Source organism: Pseudophryne corroboree, chromosome 4 (assembly GCF_028390025.1).
Source record: "Pseudophryne corroboree isolate aPseCor3 chromosome 4, aPseCor3.hap2, whole genome shotgun sequence".
Taxonomy (NCBI): Eukaryota; Metazoa; Chordata; class Amphibia; order Anura; family Myobatrachidae; genus Pseudophryne; species Pseudophryne corroboree.
The window spans coordinates 465914481-465934619 of NC_086447.1; the positions used below are offsets into that span (position 1 = coordinate 465914481).

A 20139-nucleotide genomic window follows, 5' to 3' on the forward strand; every position below is an offset into this window, starting at 1 on the left:
TCCAGTTAAGTTACCAAACATCATTATAATAATAATAATAATAATAATAATAAATCATTTATTCATATAGAGCTTTGTGTTCTCTGAAGCCAACAAAATGATACAGGCACAATAAACATCTTTAAAAAGAAATGTTTCAATCTCATTTCCTTTGCATAAAGACATGTATATAAAATAATCTTCCAAAAGTTCATTAAGACGTCATTCTAATTACACCTGTGTACAAGTGCATTTGTGAAACATGTATTTGTCTACTGAATTCCACGTTATAGTTAGCCATTGATTAAACGCTCACGTCATGTGTCTTACCAAGAGACAGAAAAAAAAACAAGAGTGCAGTAACAGGACACTAATTGTTAGGTCTCATTAAAAAAACTATTATAGCTGTTATGTACCTATTAAAGAATTCATTGTGATTTCTTAACTTAATAAATACACTATGGGGGTAATTCCAAGTTGATCGCAGCAGGATTTTTGTTAGCAATTGGGCAAAACCATGTGCACTGCAGGGGAGGCAGATATAACATGTGCAGAGAGTTAGATTTGGGTGGGGTGTGTTCAATCTGCAATCTAATTTGCAGTGTAAAAATAAAGCAGCCAGTATTTACCCTGCACAGAAATAAAATAACCCACCCAAATCTAACTCTTTCTGCACATGTTATATCTGCCTCCCCTGAAGTGCACATGGTTTTGCCCAATTGCTATCAAAAATCCTGCTGCGATCAACTTGGAATTACCCCCTATATTATATATAACTCATTGCTCTACACTTGCATAAAACCAGCATTGACAGATCACCATACCGACAGCACTCACATTCATAGTACTTTGCATCGCTTTACATTTTTGGCTACAGTGCTATAAAGATTTCCACATTAGACTGAGCACTTGTATGTCTGCACCCATGGTAGAGAGGCATGTGGAATAGTTATGAGTACCTTTTGAAGGCATAATTTGTAATCATTTTCATCTTGTAAGAATATTTCAAGCTATTACTAAGGACGTGGAACACACATAAATTAAGGAAATATTCAAATATTAAACATCTTCATCTGCAGGTATTTAATAAAGCCGACTGAATGTACCAGTTGCTTGCTTGATATAAGGCTTGTTTAAACCAATGATGTGTGCAAAACGGGTCTACTACGGTATGCCGGCGCTTGGGATCCCGGCGCCCAGCATACCGGCGCCGGGATCCCGGCCTGCCGGCATGCCGGCAGCGGGGCGAGCACAAAAGAGCCCCTTGCAGGCTTGCTGCACACGCCACGCTACAGGCACGGCTATTGTCCCTCCAGGGGGGTCGTAGACCCCCCAAGAGGGAGAATAGCTGTCGGTATGACGGCTGTCGGGATTCCGGCGCCGGGATCCCGACAGCCGGCATATCAAATGCCTCCCGTGCAAAACCTGTACTAGTAAGGACAGGAATCTATGCAGTATCTCTCAGAAGCAGCACCAACATATATCACTTGCATTGCTCATGATCTGTAAATTCATCAATTTCCATGTCCGAGTCAAAGAGTGACTGTCCTGTGAAGTCAGTATCTGGGGTTTGTGAAATACTAAATTCAGTGCCTTCTTCATCAAAGGTTCCTGTCCTAGAATAAAAGCTGAAGTCTTGTAGTGGTGTATGCGTCTTGCTGACTTCACCGCTATCGTCAGACTCGTATAGAGAGTTATCATTGTCATCATGCCACTCTGGCCAGAATTTCCTTCTTATTCTCTCACAATACATGGCCAGATTGATGAGCTCACCTGTAAGAGAAGAAAAGTCAATGTCACTAAAAGCAAGATCTTTGGTAAAATGATTTCTGGCTATGGGTAAGGCCACAGGCACATTGGGGCTCTTATTCACAGAAATGTCACTGCTAGATCTGCTATGTTCAGACAGACTAGTCCTGCACTGCGTAAATCACTGATGTGCCACTACTCTATGTGGTTCACGTGGCGCTATATGTGCTACTCAGTGGGTGGAATTCAAATGTTTGAAAAGTCAGTTGGGTGTCTGTTTGGTGTCTGTTTTTTCCTGTCTATTAGATAGGAAAAAACAGACTCCCAACTGACTTTTCAAACATTTGAATCTCCCCCAATGTGTTAAAATGAGCTTTATGTAAAAGAGACAAAATTGCACAACATAGTATTCTTTTCAGCCCCACTGTAGCCCAGTGTCGCCCTCATCCTGTGTATATTCATTTATACCAAGTGCCGCAGGCATGCATGTATTTTAGTAAGAGCAGAGACGCATGAAACATGTATGTTGGGTTTACTGCTGAGGCAACTCTATTTTTCTTTAAAGAGATGATTTTATGAGACCCCTTACTAGTGTTTCCAGTGGGAGAACTTTTGAACTTGCGTATAATTGCTAATAAAATGTTTTTTATACATATAGGCCCTCATTCCGAGTTGTTCGCTCGCTAGCTGCTTTTAGCAGCATTGCACACGCTAAGCCGCCGCCCTCTGGGAGTGTATCTTAGCTTAGCAGAATTGCGAACGAAAGATTCGCAAAATTGCGAATAGAAATTTCTTAGCAGTTTCTGAGTAGCTCGACACTTACTATGCCACTGCGATCAGTTTAGTCAGTTTCGTTCCTGGTTTGACGTCACAAACACACCCAGCGTTCGCCCAGGCACTCCCCCGTTTCTCCAGCCACTCCCGCATTTTTCCCAGAAACGGCAGGGTTTTTTCACACACACCCATAAAACGGCCAGTTTCCGCCCAGAAACACCCACTTCCTGTCAATCACACTCCGATCACCAGAACGAAGAAAAATCCTCGTAATGCCGTGAGTAAAATAACTAAGCACATGCGCTCTACGAACATTGCGCATGCACAGTAAGCGACTAATCGTAATATAGAGAAAATCGGCAACGAGTGAACAACTCGGAATGAGGGCCATAGTACCTGTCATCCACTTTATCATATTCTTTATATGCTGAGAGTACTTACTACCACACATGTGGGATGAGTCTGCATACAACATACCAGAGGTCTGGCTCTAAGGGGTACATTTACTAAGATGGGAGTTCTATATAAGATGGGGTGTTGCCCATAGCAACAAATCAGATTCTACTTCTCATTTATCTAGCACCTTCTAGAATATAACACCTGGAATATGATTGGTTGCTATGGGCAACATCCTACCTTAAATTGAACTCCCATCTTAGTAAATTTACCCTTATGCGTCTCAGCAGCATTTGTATGACTGAGCTAGAAGCGGATCTGGGTTCATTTCCAAATACTAACGACTCATTTTTTTAGCCAACATTTAAATAGTTAATCCTCAGATCATTTACCTTTGTGATGGCCATACACACAGCAACTTGAGTGATCAATTTGGTCATTGCTAGCAATATGAGTCAACAAGATGTCGATCAGAAAATACATCTGTCAGCAGATGACTGTGAAACCAGTATTTTACGTGATCAGCCAAATGCACTGACTGGGCCACAAGCTTTTTACTCAATTTAAGCACAGAGCAACCATAGCCATCCAATTGGTCACTGACTAATGATCAATGAATAAGACAGCAGTATTTGAAGAGAAATTCAGTCATATTGTTGACAGTAACCATGTCAACATTCATTATGTCGAAGGGCAACATTTTATACTTGATGTAGAACTACAGTAACTGTAGCGATACATCAGGTTTAAACTTTTGCCCTTCAAAATTAAAATATGCCCTCCTCACTGATTAGGTGCAAGGTGCTATAATGAACACTAATAAGGCTAATACAAATCAGCAAAAACAACACTTAGATGTCCGCTAGAAAGGTATAAATGTATTCAGGACCAGAGGTGTACCCAGAGCAAATCAATATACAAACAAAAAAACTAAAGGTACTTTGTAGTAGGGGCACACTCTGAAAGTCCAAACATCAATATAAAATATAATCTTTATTAAACATGTGTTAAAATATAGTGGCTCTATAAACACTAGGTGGGGGAATTCAATTAGCCATGGGAATTTACAGCAGCTAATTGATCCCCCAGGGGCTATTCAATTAGCCATAATGCCAGCACTTAATTATTTTTTTCGCCAGCCTCTGGCATGTGAAAAGAAAATCCCAGATAACTCAGGAGTTATCGGGTCCCGTAACCGGGTTAACAGAGAAATCCGTGAACCTTTCACATATTCCATTAACGCCCATTTACATGTGAAGTTATCGGGCGTTAACAAGCCTTTTGGAACATGTTGGTAGGCTGAAACGTTAAAGCCCAAGGCTACCTCCATTAATTACCCTCGGTAAAGTACAATGGGTAATTGAATCATTCCCTAGATATCAGGGACTGAACACTAAAGGGCTGAACTGTAAATAGCCTCGCGCGTTAAAGCCCGAGGCTACCTCCGTTAATTACCCTCTGTGAAGTGCCACGGGTAATTGAATCTCTCCCTATATATCTGTGTCTGAACACTAAAGGGAGATTTCTCCCGGAGATGTGTGCTGAGCGATCGATCACAGACCGCTTAGCACACATCGCTCCCCCCGCTCAACACAGCGCAATGCATGCCCAATTTAGAGCCGGTGATAGCGTCGCTGTCGCCGGCACCCCTACACACGGAGCGATGTGTTTTTAATTTCTAAGCAATCTAGTCGGTTTGCTTAGAAATTAAGTGAACATCGCTCCGTGTGTACCCAAATTAAAGGGCTAAACTGTAAATAAAAAATCTATTGACACAATTTAGTAATACTAATCAAAGAAATTAGATAATATTTCAATGAAAATAAAAGTATACAAGGCTAAGGAAAAACAATGTGAGATAAAGGGGAGGTGGATGGGGGGCTGTGATTAAGGGGGAAATGATCCCACAGCAGGATGTGGGAAAAGTGGGTACAATATAAGAGTATAAGAATATACAATATACACACATATATGGTGTGGCTGGTGTGAATACAATAAAGTAGACTAGAACTATGAATGTGACATATAGCATGTAAATATCACAATTTTGTAGATCACATTTGGGAATGTAGATGGTTGAATATTTGATATATAGTGGAGAAGGGCTAGAAAAATTGCCCTTGCCAAGTCCACTGATGATGAAGCTGAAGAAAACACAGAGCCTGTGCGCTTATGTGTATGTGAGAGCTGCTTCATATAGGGAAATAACTGGTTCAATATTAATGAAACAGTACAAATGTGCAAGACAATGCCAGTTTCAGGGAATAGATGGAGAGTAAAAGAGTGAAGAATAGAGGAGATGAGCTCTAGACCAGGGGTTCTCAACTCCAGGCCTCAGGTAACACCAGCAGGTCATGTTTTGTGGATGTCTTTCATTGTGCACAGGTCAGGTAATCTATTTTGCTGTATCAATGATTATCCCACCTGTTTCCACAGACAGAAATACAGAAAATATAACCTGTTGAGAAAACTTGAGAACTAAGGTTGAGAACCACTGCTCTAGAGCATTGTAAGCTTGTACTATACTCCTTATCTTGTAGACAGTGCTTTAGGAGAAGAAATAAAGTTTTAGTTGGGGAACTCCAGTACTATGTGTGTGAGACCCCAATAACAGCCGCTCCTGTTCCCTTAGAGCTGTGTGCGCTCACCGGTACTTGTGATGCTGCCTGAACTTAAACCTCTAGCAGTAGGGGCTCATACAATAGGCTGGAGACCACAAAGTAATGACCCTGCAGTGTAGCAGCTAGCAAGGCAAGAGTTAATTGCAGGCAGGCCTGACACAGCAAAGGTACCTGCAAACAGATTTGGTAAGGTATGCTGACTGAATACTGCTGGACTGGTAGTGCACTGGATTCACAAAAGGATAATGGTTACTGGAGTAGCAAGATGTATCAGACTGTCTTTTTTAGTTAATAAATATTTTTTAAAACTTGATTAAAACATTGGGGCAGATGTATTAAGCCTGGAGTAGTAATGATTGCCTAGTGCGTTATCACCTCCACTTATCACTGCTTTATCCCTTCTCCAGTTTAATACATCTGACCCCCTATTCTTACAGGATACTTCCATTCAAGCTGGTGTGACCTCCCTTTGGAGTGTTTGTTAACCTTTCTGCTATAAATTTTGGTTAAGAGCCTTCGGCAGGAGGGAACCGTCCCAAAGGAGGCTGCACTAGTACTGAAATCCAATGTGTTTCATTAAATTATGACATCTTCAGGGGGGTGTCTGTCTCTGTCTTTTATATTTTGTTTGTTCCTTTTACATTGAATCCAAGGGTAATATTGTAAACGTAACCACTTTAAGTGTATTCTGTCACTGCAGAGTGGTAGGCGGTAACATCAAGATGCCCTCTAATAACAAATTTTATAGCCCAGTTTCAAGCTTGTATCCTGGACTGACTACAAAGCACAAAGCGGAGAAATACATTGGTGCTCTAGATACAATTATGGGTAAAACAGGTTTGAGAAGGGTCTTTAAAAACCTCCCTGAATGTATGAGTCAGTCAATGCAGTCAATCTCCAATCTTAAAACCCCACATATTCTTTATCACCCAATGCCAAACTATTGAGTAGTTGCACAATATGAAATTTACTACTATTAAAATGTTCGTGTGGCTCTTTAAAAAAAAAAAGTTTCTGTACCAAAATATGTTGGACATCTTTCTGTAGGAGAAACAGTAGGACCCTATTTATCAAATAATATAATAAACATACTTTTTCAGGAGGTACCATAAATATTTAGTACCCCCAAATGCACTATAGAGCTATCGCAGCATATATCTCAGCTATCTGCTGCAGTCCTTCCATTTCCGGCAGCAGCTGCAGCCCCATAGGTCTCTATGGGAGCTGCGAAGCTGTCAGATTAATCAAGATCCAGAATGCTAAATCACAATAGACTAATGCAATCAGCAGTTTACAAATGCAGTTTGTGATAAATTTGCCCCATAGCATCATTAGTTGGAAATCTTTGCATGAGACTTCAACATCAGACACTAGGTGGCAGTGAAACATCACAAAATACAAATCATATGTACAGTACTTTATATTAGAATGTTAGCCACATTTATAATATAAAGCAAAAGTGCATATTACATAAATATTATAAATTAATTTTAGCCATTATATTTTATTCTGCAGAGTTCAGGAGATGTCCAACACAATATGAGTCACTATGAGTCAACCTCCCCTCCTAAAATCTTCTGTTATCTTAATAGGAAAATAGGTAGACAGCTCACTATGACCACTTGATCATGTAAGTATCAAAATTATCTTGCGTGATCAAGATGGCAGCACATGTAGAGGGTTGCAGTGTGGGCAACTGAAGCCGTTTAATATACAGACCTAAGAAGTCTTCTTAAATTATATACTGTAGTGTACATTTTAGTCATCTGATCCATTACTTTTACATAATGTCCATTTGTCCAATTCACCATAATCATACATGTTGCATATTACTATAAGGATTTATCGGACTGGTACTTTTTTATTACTTAGAAATAAATACAATTACTTGCCACCATAACATAAAACATGCAATGTCCAGTGTAACATTAGCCATACAATGTAAGTTGCATTTACCTTTAATGAGCCTCTCAGGTCTTGTTCCTGGCAGCGTCCACATTGCCTGAGCTAAATGTCCAAAAACCGTGGCATCTAAGGTGGAAAACTTTGGTCCCATAAGGTACTTTTTATCACCTAATGACAATAAGATATTACCTTGGTAACACAAACATACTTGTTCATTTTTAATATACAGAAATAATCATTTATACATACAAGAATGAGTACTGTCCTTTAGGCTTCTTACTGCACCTATTGCGGTGGACCTGTCACCTACACACAGGAAGCCATGTTGTGGTTAAAACCAGTATTCACAAGAATGTAGCCTATCCTTTCCAAAGGAACCTTTGACACCTTTATGTTCCTCCTGCCTCATAATGCCAGTAGCATCACTGGGGTCGGTGTCATGGATAAAAAGTGGGTATGGCCTTGCGGGGAGGGGGTGTGGCCTTACAGGACACCCCCATTTACATCACTCTGGAGGCATGCCCAGCACTTCTTGAGATGCTGGAATGCCTCTAGAGACTCGCCTAGTACTGTCGCCTCCTCCTCAATGATAATGTCACAGTACAAAAGGCAGACTTCAGGTCACTGAGGAGGAGCTGGTATTTTAATGTCACCCCTCAGATGATGAATCCCGGTGCAGTCAGCAACCTTAACAAAACAACTTACTGCCTTCAACACAGTGGCTCCTTATCACTTTCTTTTACTTATTACTGTTATGCTTTTTATTTTTAAAACGCCAACATATTATAAAGTGATGTACATGAATGTGCACAGCCAAAGGTCACGCAGTCAACCGTCGTGGTGGAGGGATCTGCTTGGCTCTCTCTTTGCAACTCCGCACCTCCTGTGCATAGAAAGGAGCAGGCTAGGGCTTTAGGAACCAGTGCCATATGAGGATGGTGTTGGTTTTTGCAAAACTACGAAAACTTTCAGATTTCGAAGTTTGCTGAATACTAGGTGGCCCAATCAGGCCCTTAATAATGAATAAGCTCATTAAATAAAATATGCAGAAACCAGTGTGTAGTGTGCCCATTTGTGATGATGACTAGACCCCTTATACACAATATTACAGATTGTGGGAGAGTTATCAAAGCTTAGAGAGAGATAAAGTACCAACAAATCAGCTTCTAATAGTAATTTGTAAAACACAACCTGTAAAATGACAGATGCTGATTGGTTAGTAGTACCCTTATCTATGTCTACTTTATCGCTCTCAAAACTTAGAAAAAACTCCCCCTTCATCAGATATTGAGCTCCTTAATATTTTCCTAATATACAATATATTCAGTAAAGACTCAATAATATAAGCAGTAATTTTTTTTTCTAAAGATGCTTACACACTTTTACCCCTCCTGACCGATATATCGCCCAGTGTGTATGCAGCAGACGACGAGCTATGCGCAGCCTTGCGGGTCGTTAACGACTCTCGGTCTCGTGACATGCATGCAGCTCAATTTGGACTTATCATCCAAAGCTACATGCTCCGGGCGGCTGCAGAATGACATCGCTAGCGATATCACACAGTGTGTATGCCCGCCATCAGCTGGCCCGGTCCGGGAATCACTAGGCGGGGGAGCACACACACACTACATGCAGCACAGCACAGGGAGGGGGAGCACACACACTACATGTAGCACAGCACAGGGAGGGGGAGCACACACACTACATGTAGCACAGCACAGGGAGGGGGAGCACACCCACTACATGCAGCAAAGCACAGGGAGGGGGAGCACACACACTACATGCAGCACAGCACAGGGAGGGGGAGCACACACTACATACAGCACAGCACAGGGAGGGGGAGCACACACTACATACAGCACAGCACAGGGAGGGGGAGCACACACTACATACAGCACAGCACAGGGAGGGGGAGCACACACTACATGCAGCACAGCACAGGGAGGGGGAGCACACACTACATACAGCACAGTACGGGGAGGAAGCACACACTACATACAGCACAGTACAGGGAGGGGGAGCACACACTACATACAGCACAGCACAGGGAGGGGGAGCACACACTACATACAGCACAGCACAGGGAGGGAGGGAGCACACACTACATACAGCACAGTACAGGGAGGGAGAACACACTATATACAGCATAGTATAGGGAGGGGGAGCACACACTACATACAGCACAGTACAGGGAGCACATGCAAGTAGTGAAACACAGACACAGGGGACCAGCGCAGCGGAATCTGTCCCAGTGGCCAATCCGCCCTACATACATAGCCACCACATTATTACATGAATAGCACCACATTACACGTATAGCACCGCATTACATGTATAGCACTGCACTACACGTATAACACTGCATTACACAAATAGCACCACATAACACGAATAGCACCGCACTACACAAATAGCACCACATTACATAAATAGCACCGCATTACATATATAAACACCGCATTACATACGTAGCCATCACATTACATAAATAGGCCCATAATCATGGACAGACATTGGGCAGCTATAGGGCTGAAGGACTTTGCATTAGAGATTGTCCAAGGGCTGGCTGTGAGTGCAGCATGATCAGCTGGGATCCTGAGAACAAGGTACATCCTGCTCCTGTCCAGTCCCCAAACCATACTCTGTGACCGGGGATGCCCTAACCCATACACCATCATGATAATGCAAATAATGTAATTAAAAATAATCTCTCTGACGGGTCCCCTTCAGTGCCTAGTTACCGCTCTGGCCAGTTCAGTGTGACTGCGGTAGCTAGAGTGGCGGCGGCTGTAGTGAACCCGGCTCCGACCATTGCTATGCTGCTGCTCCAGGGCTCGTTGAAGAGACCTTTAGCCGGGGCCAGGGAGAGGATGCTGCTGGGCTGGTTAACTTTCTCCTGGTCCCCCAATGGTAGAACAGCTTCACCACTTTTCACAGCTAGCGGCACCTGGAAGTGCCCGCTAGCCTAACTTCTGGATTGCGTTCCAATGAACCACAAGTACTGGAAGTAGTGTAAGCCAGCCCAGCCTTAGTGTGAATCAGCCTGGCTGAGGGGTATATGGGACCGGCCCATCAGAATCTGTCATGGTGTCCTGGTGGCCAATCCGCCCCTGTGTGTGACTTATGAGACGTACACAAGGGGTTTAGGAACATTAATTTAATTAACTTATTATAGTTTCATGCCTACAGTTGTATCCAATATGGTGTACTATTTTTAGTGCTCATAGGAAACGGAAATTTTGACTTCCGGTATACGGATCATTGCCTAGAAGATTGGTACTAAGGCGACTTCAATGAATGAATGTAAATGTATGAGAGTCAATCAGTAATGTAGCGACAGTGTGTGATGCAGAGCCGTCTTAACAGCAGTGTAGGCCCCTGGGCACAGCAATGCACTGGGGCCCCTACCCACCCATCAGCGATAGGGGTGGGGGGTGCTATCAGCAGCAGCTTTGATGTCCCGCGGGGGGTAGGCGGGTTCTATCTTTCGCTCAGCATGTAGGACCTGGAGAAATCATTTCTGCTAATTACTCCTTTACTGCACAGATGGGGCGGGAAGGAGAACATTAAACTGTCGAAGGGGACATTGTGCTGAATGAAGGGGAGGGGGAGGACAGTGGAGTGGGCTTAATATTAATCATTTTCTGGGGGTCAGGGCAGCTTGCTTTACTGTAGATATCTCCAGTTCCTGGAAATAGATTTCTTAGCTTTAATGGGATAAAAAAAAAACTAGAGTCCCACCTTTCAGGCAGTACTGGGGACTTGGGGATCAGACTTCAGGAGCCAGAACAATCCACCAACAAAAATATAAAACTGCATATTAGGCGTGTGGGGCTGTAGCAGGGACCAGCTGCTTGAAGTCTAATATCTCTGGTTCTGCGCATAGTAGAGACGAGCTGCCAGTGTCCACTGAAAGGGGAGAGTCCCAGCTTTTGGAGTATACCCTCAGAAAAACTATAAGTTAGACAGAACCCGAGATATCTGGCTGGGAAGAGCAATTAACAGGCTTGGATCAGGACCACTGCTTTGAGGTCGGATATCACCGGTACCCAGGGCCGATTTTCAAAAATCTGGTACCCCTGGAAAGAGGGGACCCTCAGCTATCAGCCTAGGGCCCTTTTACTCCTGGGGCCCTTGGGCAAGAGCCCACTGAGCCCATATGAAAAGACGGCCCTGGTGTGATGTAACCCATTGATTACATATTTCAGACTGTATGCTCATTCCTCTCGTTCAAACCTTAACTTATTCTGCGGACTCTCATCTACGATTCAGAGGGACAACCCTGTGTCTAACGTAGACAGCAGATCCACAACTTTATCTCCCAACCATCTTAAATAGGTGTACTCTCATTGGTGAGTCGGCAAATTTGTGTCTATTCTCTTTACTACCACACCTCACCGCAAGAGCCCAAATTCTTCCGATCTTGGAAGCAAAACGGTGATGGGCTGGGTCAGTACCTGAAGGGGGGACCCCCAGAGAATACCCGGTGTAGTAATCTTGGACCTACCTCGACTAAACACCAACAGCAGGATTACCACTTTTTCTTCCTTCCAACTCTCTTAGAAAATCCTCCTACATTACTGAGGATAGTCCGTACAGGTACATCCGAGTTACAGAGAGGTGCAGACAATACGCAGGCATACCCATTTGAACACACACATGAGGACGATGTACTCCTGATACATGAGGTCCGGCCAATGTATGACCCAATTAGGTCCTATTAAGACAAGCATTGCTTGTGCTGGTATGGCGGAAGTTTGGTGTTGAACTATAGTGTCCACATCCCTCTGCCAGTCTATCACGGTTATAGATGAACCAGAACATATCTTATTTTAAGAATCTGTATGTACGTATGTACTTTTGTTTTTTGTATGTCGATTTTATGGTGGATTAGTGGATATTAAACCTATCCTAATTATAATTATTAAACGTTATATTTTAAAACTTATTTCATCAAATTAAACACAAACAAGAGTCCACCCACACAAGAGTCTTCTGTAAATACTTGGTTTCTAGCTTTCCCTCTGACTCTGGGTGCACCACTAGGTGTTTTATAAGAGATTTACTCTCTTACATGGACACAACTCTGGTACGAACTATCATAAGAATCTATTTGGACTGGTGCGGAATCACACATTTCCACTTGTTAATGAGCTGAAACGGTAGAAAGATATGGGTAATCTTAATGACAGAAGTCAGGACCAAAGTAAGAAAAACTCAGTCTGTGAGAAAATCAGAGAACATTCCTACAAAATATACTTAAAATGGTATTAGATGCCATCCCATCTGAACTTAATCCCAACAACACAAGCAGATGCTGGCCCACATGTGGTAGTTGCAGATTCTTACAGTATGTCAAATTCTAGACTTCTATAAGGAACATGGATTTGCACATCGGGCAAAAGCTCTGGAAAAGTATGTTTTCCAGAGCTTGATGCATATGGGCACATCACTTCACAGCCCCATGGAATTCTATTCTGTATCTCCGATATCTGTTGAGGACTGCTTTAAAAAATATGGGGAACTATATGTATTGCGACAAAACCGGCATTTTTCAGAGGTTTGACTGAATAATATTGTCTGATACATTCCTCCACAATGGGAGAAGGGAAAACTGACCTCCACACACATTCACAATTATTAAATAAATAAAAAAAATCAGCAAATATATCAATGAGAAACCATTACCATTATTAATAAAGATACATTTTTCATTATTGAATACTAGGCCCCCATGGCTTACATACTCTCTGTATGAATTTCCTCATATTATCCAATAGATATTATGGCTGACACTTCTATCCATATTCCCTTCCCTTCCCACTTTCAGTATACTCACACATACAATGCTCTGTTATTTCATCCTCTCCAAATCTGTAACTACTATAGCGTTCCTTTTACAGTATGTACTTCTCTACATTTAAGCTACTTTTTACAAATATGTTATTTTCATATTGTTAATATATAAAAAATCAATGTTGCTATTCCCCCCTTCCTACTCACTGTAACCTTTTTTTTTATTAAAAATTAAACAAATTTCAACTGCATTATTATTAGGCTATTACCCAGAAGTCCAGCCAGAGATCGCATGTCTTTCTCCATTAACATATAAATCTCTTCTTCAGAGAAGCGCCCAATGCCTTGGCCATACATTTCCCGTTTCACAATGCCTTTCGTCAGGTGGCACAATATCCACTTCAACAAGTTACTAAGTGGTCCTGGAATGGAAATCATCTTCTGAGTCTCGTGTAGATTGTCTACCCACTGGCAATAGGCTAAAGTCCTGTAATAACAAAAACAAAAAAAAACAGGGAAAAACAACAACAAATGAATAAAAATGTATTATTTATATTTTCTGTATCTGAGCAGCTTTAGTTATTACACAGGGGGTAATTCTGATCTGATCGCTGCAGGCTGTGGACGATCAGGTCCAAACTGCGCATGCACTGCAATGCGCAGGCGCTTCGGACCGCTACAACGGACATCGCCGGTCAGCGACGGTATGGTGCGAAAAATCCTTTTGTACAGGCGTAGGTGATTGACAGGAAGAGGCCGTTTGTGGGTGGCAACTGACCATTTACAGGGAGTGTCCAGAAAAAAGCAGGTGTTCCCAAGCATTTTCAGGGAGGGTGTCGGAACGTCAGCTTCGGCCCCGATCAGCAGGATTCAATCGCACTGGAAGAGTAAATCCTGGGCTGCGCAGAGACTGCACAAACTGATTTTTAGCAGCTTTGCTAACACATAGGAATGCACACTTGCACAGCGAAAATACACTCCCCCTGTAGGCGACGACTATCTGATCGCAGGACAGCAAAAAAATGAAGCCCAGCGATCAGATCTGAGTTACCCCAGTTATTTCTCATATGTGCAATTCCTATCATTAAACACCTTAACATGTCTTGGAAAGTGATCTTATTGTACTCACTACAGTCTAGTAAATCACAGTAAGATAATACTAAACTCTGCCACAAAACAGTGAGCTAACATAAACAATGAATCTAGAAATGCAACAAAGCACTTTAAAATCTAGACACTGATTCTGGAATTATTACGGCTAGGACTGGTGCACGTGTGCAGTGATCATGATGATAGCTATTGAACCAAACATACAGATAGGGGTGGTCCTCCGCAGAGATACAAGTAACATGTGGGAGAATATACATTTAGTTTAGAGATGTGCGGTTCGGCTCTTCAGAAATCCGAACCCATCTAAATTTTGTGGATTCAAAACCATCAAATCCTGGTTCTGATCTCCTGCGGGGATCCAATCCGAACCAAGTCCTGGTTCAGATATTTCCGCAGTTTGGATTTTAAATCTGAATTTCGGGTTGTGGATTGCAAAAAAATAACATGATTTTTTCCATTTTCAAGAAATCGATCTTGAATCGCATTCCGTACCAAAACACTTGTGGGTGCTTTGCAAACCAAAATCAAAACAAGAGGTTAAAATCAGAACCAATACAAGTCACTCCGCCCACTTCTCTAATTTAAGTTCCATGCACGGAGTTCGGGAGCATCTGTAGCCAAGCTGCGTTCAGACTCTGCATCTACCCCTCTGTGTGTTACACTCATGTATAAATGGAATCACCAGTATTTGGCTCACCAGTAGAAATGCTCCTCAACCATTTTGGTGACTGCTCTGGAAACAGCTCTTTCGTGTGGATTGAGGTTTTTGTTCAAATTGACTCCAAGTTTCTCCTCCAAAAAGTCAATAATGAACTCAGTTCCAGATACTCTTGTGTGGTTGTATTCTATCCAAGGCATTTTCCCCTGAGGCGACAGCTTCCCATCAAAGTAGTTCTGAAATACATGAACAAAACAAAAGTAACTTCATTGTATGCAATGCATAAACAAGTAAGAATCCAAATGTAAAGTTTGTACTTTAGTATGTACATGGCAGGCCTAACCGCAATAAGCTAGAACATATGCTGCCCACCCTATTCCACCCTCCACCCCACCCCACCCCACCCTCTCAGACACACACTGTCCGCATAGCAAATCCCCTACCCCAGGACATTGCTCACATTACACGGACCACTGCTGTTGTCTCTTCCCGCTGTTCCTGGCTCCCAGGGAAGAGGTAGTCTCCTTTTTAATCCAAGATGGTCGCTTTCAAACTGCTCGTTTGGAATGAAACTTTCACATCGGCCACCTTGGATTCAAAAAGAGGCTTCTTTTATCCTGAGAGCCAGCACCAGAGGGGAGGAGATGCTTTAGGGAGTGGGTAAGGCTGCCTATGAGGTGTGCAGGCTTATGCACCGCGTGCACCTGTGCTATAACTGCTCCACCTCAAGACTTGCATCAGACATAAAGTGGATACACACTTAGCAATATAGTAAACGATAAAGCTCATTTTCCCCCTCCTGAGCGATATCGTTTACTACATCGCCCAGTGTGTATGCAGCTGACGACGGCCGCAATTTGGACTCCTCATCCAAAGCTGCATGTAAAGCCTGGCCGCGGCATGACATCACTGTGCGATATCGCACACTGTGTATGCCCGCCATCAGGCCGGGAGGGGACACAATAGGCGAAGTCACTCATGGAGCACCTCACCTAATGTGTACCCACCTATAGAGATATGACTGTTCTGTTCTTACTAGTCCTCAGACATTAGGTAAATCACTCATTACAATTTTTTTTAATCCTGTGCTTTAATGATACCACATGTACTGAATCTCAGTAAATGTTGTAATCAGTGCACGATCACAGGTGACCTAAGCCACTACCTTGGGTAAAGTAGGCCCTGGGGACCCTGGCTGGCTTGGTGGATGGTCAGCTGCATATGCACTTCAGGAATTATTGGAGCCAGCCCCTAAAGGTACTTGCCCCACTAATACTCTGGTTTTCAGTAACTGGTCACTAATCGCTGGTTCAGCCACCAATACACGGTGCTCCTTTCTGACTTTTTCTTCTGCTCTCACTTTCATCTCCAGCGCTATCCTCCACTCTGCACACAGGCTGGTTCAGAGTGCAGTTCTTTCAAACATAGCTATATGTCTTGGGTGGGTGTGTGTATGAATGTTATCTGGCTGCTGTCACTGGAGGCACCTGTTTTGTAAAGTCTTATCACCAGAAAATAAAGATCTGTATACACAGGCAATGGTAAAATACAATATCTGTTATGGTGAAGAAATAAGAGCATAGAAACCATAAGTAGATCCCTGAACGCATTTGCAGTATGTGCAGCTTTAGTAAAACATACATTGAACAATACAGTTCTGAGCTAAAGCCGAGTTCCATATTCGTAATGGCCGATATAAAGCGTTACATAAATTCCTTAAAATCTGTCTTCGTAACCACAGCAATCTCATGCTTGCAGCGCTGTGTCATCCATTATTCATGGACACAGATACATTGGAAAGTCCATTATGTGCTTTCTCTTGTATTCCTTTCAAAGATTTCTTTGATGTATGGAAATGATTCAGCCAGGATACCAAAATTATTTTAGAGTCTACAGTGTGATCCTATTTCTGTGCTATTTACAGGAATAATTATTAAGAATTTAAGTATTTTGGAAACAGGCCGATTTTTGAGCTTCGTGACACGCTCAGCAAGTCATCAAATGAATGGTTTCCTACAGTATGTCTACAACCCACTACCTACTTTGCTCTATCATCTCCTCCAGAACTTGTCTCTGCCCCTCATTCATCAGACATTAAAAGGCCCATGTAAGCAGGGGTATCGAGGGGGAGAGCAAGATCAGATTTTAGTGGGCAGAGTACTATGTAGGGGATAGGAAGTGCAGGTGAAGCACAACCATGCTCCCTACTGAGATCAGTAACCCCAAAGCACGCATCAAAGTGATGTATACAATGAGGAGCGTGGTCATGGCTCCAGCACCCGGGCCCACACAGAGTCACGGCAGCCCTGCCTGCGAGTGTAAATGTTCTGCCACTTATTTACATCTTCTGTCTTCTGTTGCAGAACTGGTCATTTGTTTTACTACTCACGACTACTAAATCTTATGATATAAGTGAGCCTATGATGCTCCCCAAACAGACAGATGCACAGTCTTTTGACTAATGACTATTTAACCACAGTCACTTACCTAATGGAGAAGAAAAATTAACTATTATTCACATTACAGGCATATGGGGTCTATTCAGACCCAAACGCAGTCACGCATCTGTACGCAGCAGCTGCATTCAGGTGGTCTGCACATGCGCATTGGCTGCAGTGTGCATGTGCATCCCTTCTCCTTGCGGCAGGATGCGGCCACAAGGTGAATGATAGCGGCGGCCATCGGGGGCGGGGTGTCGATGAAGCGTTGTGCTGGACCGCCTGCCAGCGCAGCCAAGGTACGCTAGAAGTGGTCAACCTTCAATTAAATTGAAGGGTGGCAAACACACATGCTGGGCGGCCTTGTCCTGTGCTGGACAGTCCCCAGCATGTGAGGAGATGGATGCAGATCTTGCTGTGGGAAGCAAGATCCACGTCCATCTTTGAATAACCCCTTATGTCATAAGTACATGAATTTAGGACATAAATTAGAGAACTATACACCAGAACAAACTGATGTAGATGAAAGCAAGAACAGAATCCTGACTGAAATGATCAGATGCATGCAAATAGACACAGGATTAGCTGGAAAATATTGGGGTGAAGCAGCAATGACTGCTCACTTGCAGAAATTCTCTATTCTAATGAAAGGTGGAAAAAACCTCCATGAACTGTGGCACCATGTCAAGTCAGGTACACACTGGAGCAATGTCAGGCAGATATGCCATTTCGTAATGACATATCGCCTACATCGCTCAGTGGGTATGCATGATTGCGAGCTCCTGCTGGTCGCTAGCGACTGTCACTGGTTATCTATGGTGCACGTCAAACCTATTGAGAACGCTAGCGGCCTTGTTTATGCTAATGTACATGATTGTTCCGTCCTTCATTAACATTGCTGCAGTGTGTACAGGCAATCTTCCCTGATGGGCATTCGTTCCTATGTCGGAACGGAAGCCCGTCGTCCCAACTTGCACCCACCCTAACACTGCCTGCTGCTTCTCTTGCCTGCTCTGTCTCTTTGTCTGCACTGATGCTCGGAGGAGGCGTCACTGTGGTCCAGGGATGGTCCAGCATTGCTACACCTCCTAACAGAAGAAGGGGAGGAATTCTGTAAGGAACTAATCAAAAAAAGGTATTATTTAACAGACATTCTCAAAATATCATCTCACAAGAGTGGATTCATCACACAGTTTGTGGTTCTCCCAAGAGTCATGCTATGTCACACAAGTATCCATGAAGAGAGAAAAGACTCTTATGGCTGGGGCACTCAAATTTCAACAGAAGTATCATCCATTCTAGTCACAGACAAACAGTGACATTGATAAATGGTACAAGAGTTCACACATACATAACACTTATAATAAAATGCAAAAAATACAGGGTGTGTATCAGCCATGGTTATAAGTAGTTAGCAATTTTGGATAGGGAACTATCCTGTAAGTCACTATTTTTCATGGCTGCATTATTGGACATATGAACATCATTTCAAAGTGAGCTGTTAAAAGAAAAGGGCATTGGGTTGTGCCCAAACAATGGTGAACATATTTATATAACAATCAATGGACATATCACTTTCATAAGGCAATTTTGGGATACAATATCCAATCAATTTTAATGTACAAACAGGTGCAGTTTTTCTGAAGACTGTTTCAGTGACAATATAGTATAAGTCCTTCAAAACATGATGTGAAGCAGTCTAAGTTTTAGCCTTAGTGATGTATGCACTAAATGATACTAGTAGGCAGATGGTCGGCCCTGTAGCCCATAGTTACCCAAGAGTAGCTCAACAAATATACAGAGATTAGTGAAGGCTGGCACAGATCATCAAACTCATATGATCCCCACCTTGTTACTGCTACCCTCCTGTCTGTAACCAAGAACAGTGAACGGGTGGGTGAGAGCACATGGAGGTGGATCTAAGATGAAGTGAAATAAGGTGCAGTACGTGTGATCTGCTTTTGTGCACATGTGAGTCTGTCGCCCCTGTTGAGAGTCCAGTGCAGGGGAGCCAGGCGAACTTAACACAATGAGAGTCACACGAAGAGTAGAATAAAGGATATAGATAACAGCACAGTGTAAGGTATAAGGCACTGTGCTAAGATGAGGCAGTAAGAGTCCTCACATATGAGCCACTATTGTAAAGTAGGGAACCTTACAGTTCCTATGTCATCTGGACAAATTGTCACACATTTATAGATAGACACATGTATTTTGTGTCAATGATAATCATATCCAGCTGATCACATGCAATGTGTACATGTACCAGGGGAGGACTAGATACCTAGATATTGAATATGAGTCATATGAATATTCCCAACAATCCAAAAATTGGTAAATGGATAGATACTTATTAGATTCTGCATCTGGTGGTCCAGTCCTGTGTTTCAAAAAAAAGGGGAGGTTTGTCCTGCACCGGCCTGATTAGATATACATGAGATGATGATACTTAAACCAAAAATCGGACAGTAATATTAAATATTCATTATTCCCATCTGTCCATGTGGCGGTGCGCCCAGAGTCAAAGAGAAGGCAAAATGTGACAAAGAAAGAAAAAGTATGACTCTTGTTGGGGCGCACTCTTGTTGTATCGTAGTGTCTAGTGATTAGTGATATGTATAAAAAATAATCAATTCTTTATTTCTGCTCTTAAAATAAATGGGAACTCAGCACAAAACAAAAATCAGTAATGAAATTTAACATAAATGAATAT

General features: G+C 42.6%; 1 protein-coding gene across 1 annotated transcript in view; it reads right to left on the minus strand.

Moving 5' to 3' along the window:
• Positions 1–41: 41 nt before the first annotated feature.
• FAXC (failed axon connections homolog, metaxin like GST domain containing) overlaps positions 42–20139 on the minus strand; it is a 38997-nt gene continuing 18899 nt past the window's right edge. The window contains exons 3-6 of the mRNA XM_063919677.1: positions 15028–15224; positions 13490–13707; positions 7476–7592; positions 42–1752 (exon numbers count right to left, since the gene is read on the minus strand). Of these exons, the coding sequence (XP_063775747.1) occupies positions 1463–1752; positions 7476–7592; positions 13490–13707; positions 15028–15224 (822 nt within the window). The 3' untranslated portion in view covers positions 42–1462. The remainder of the gene's footprint in view (positions 1753–7475; positions 7593–13489; positions 13708–15027; positions 15225–20139) is intronic.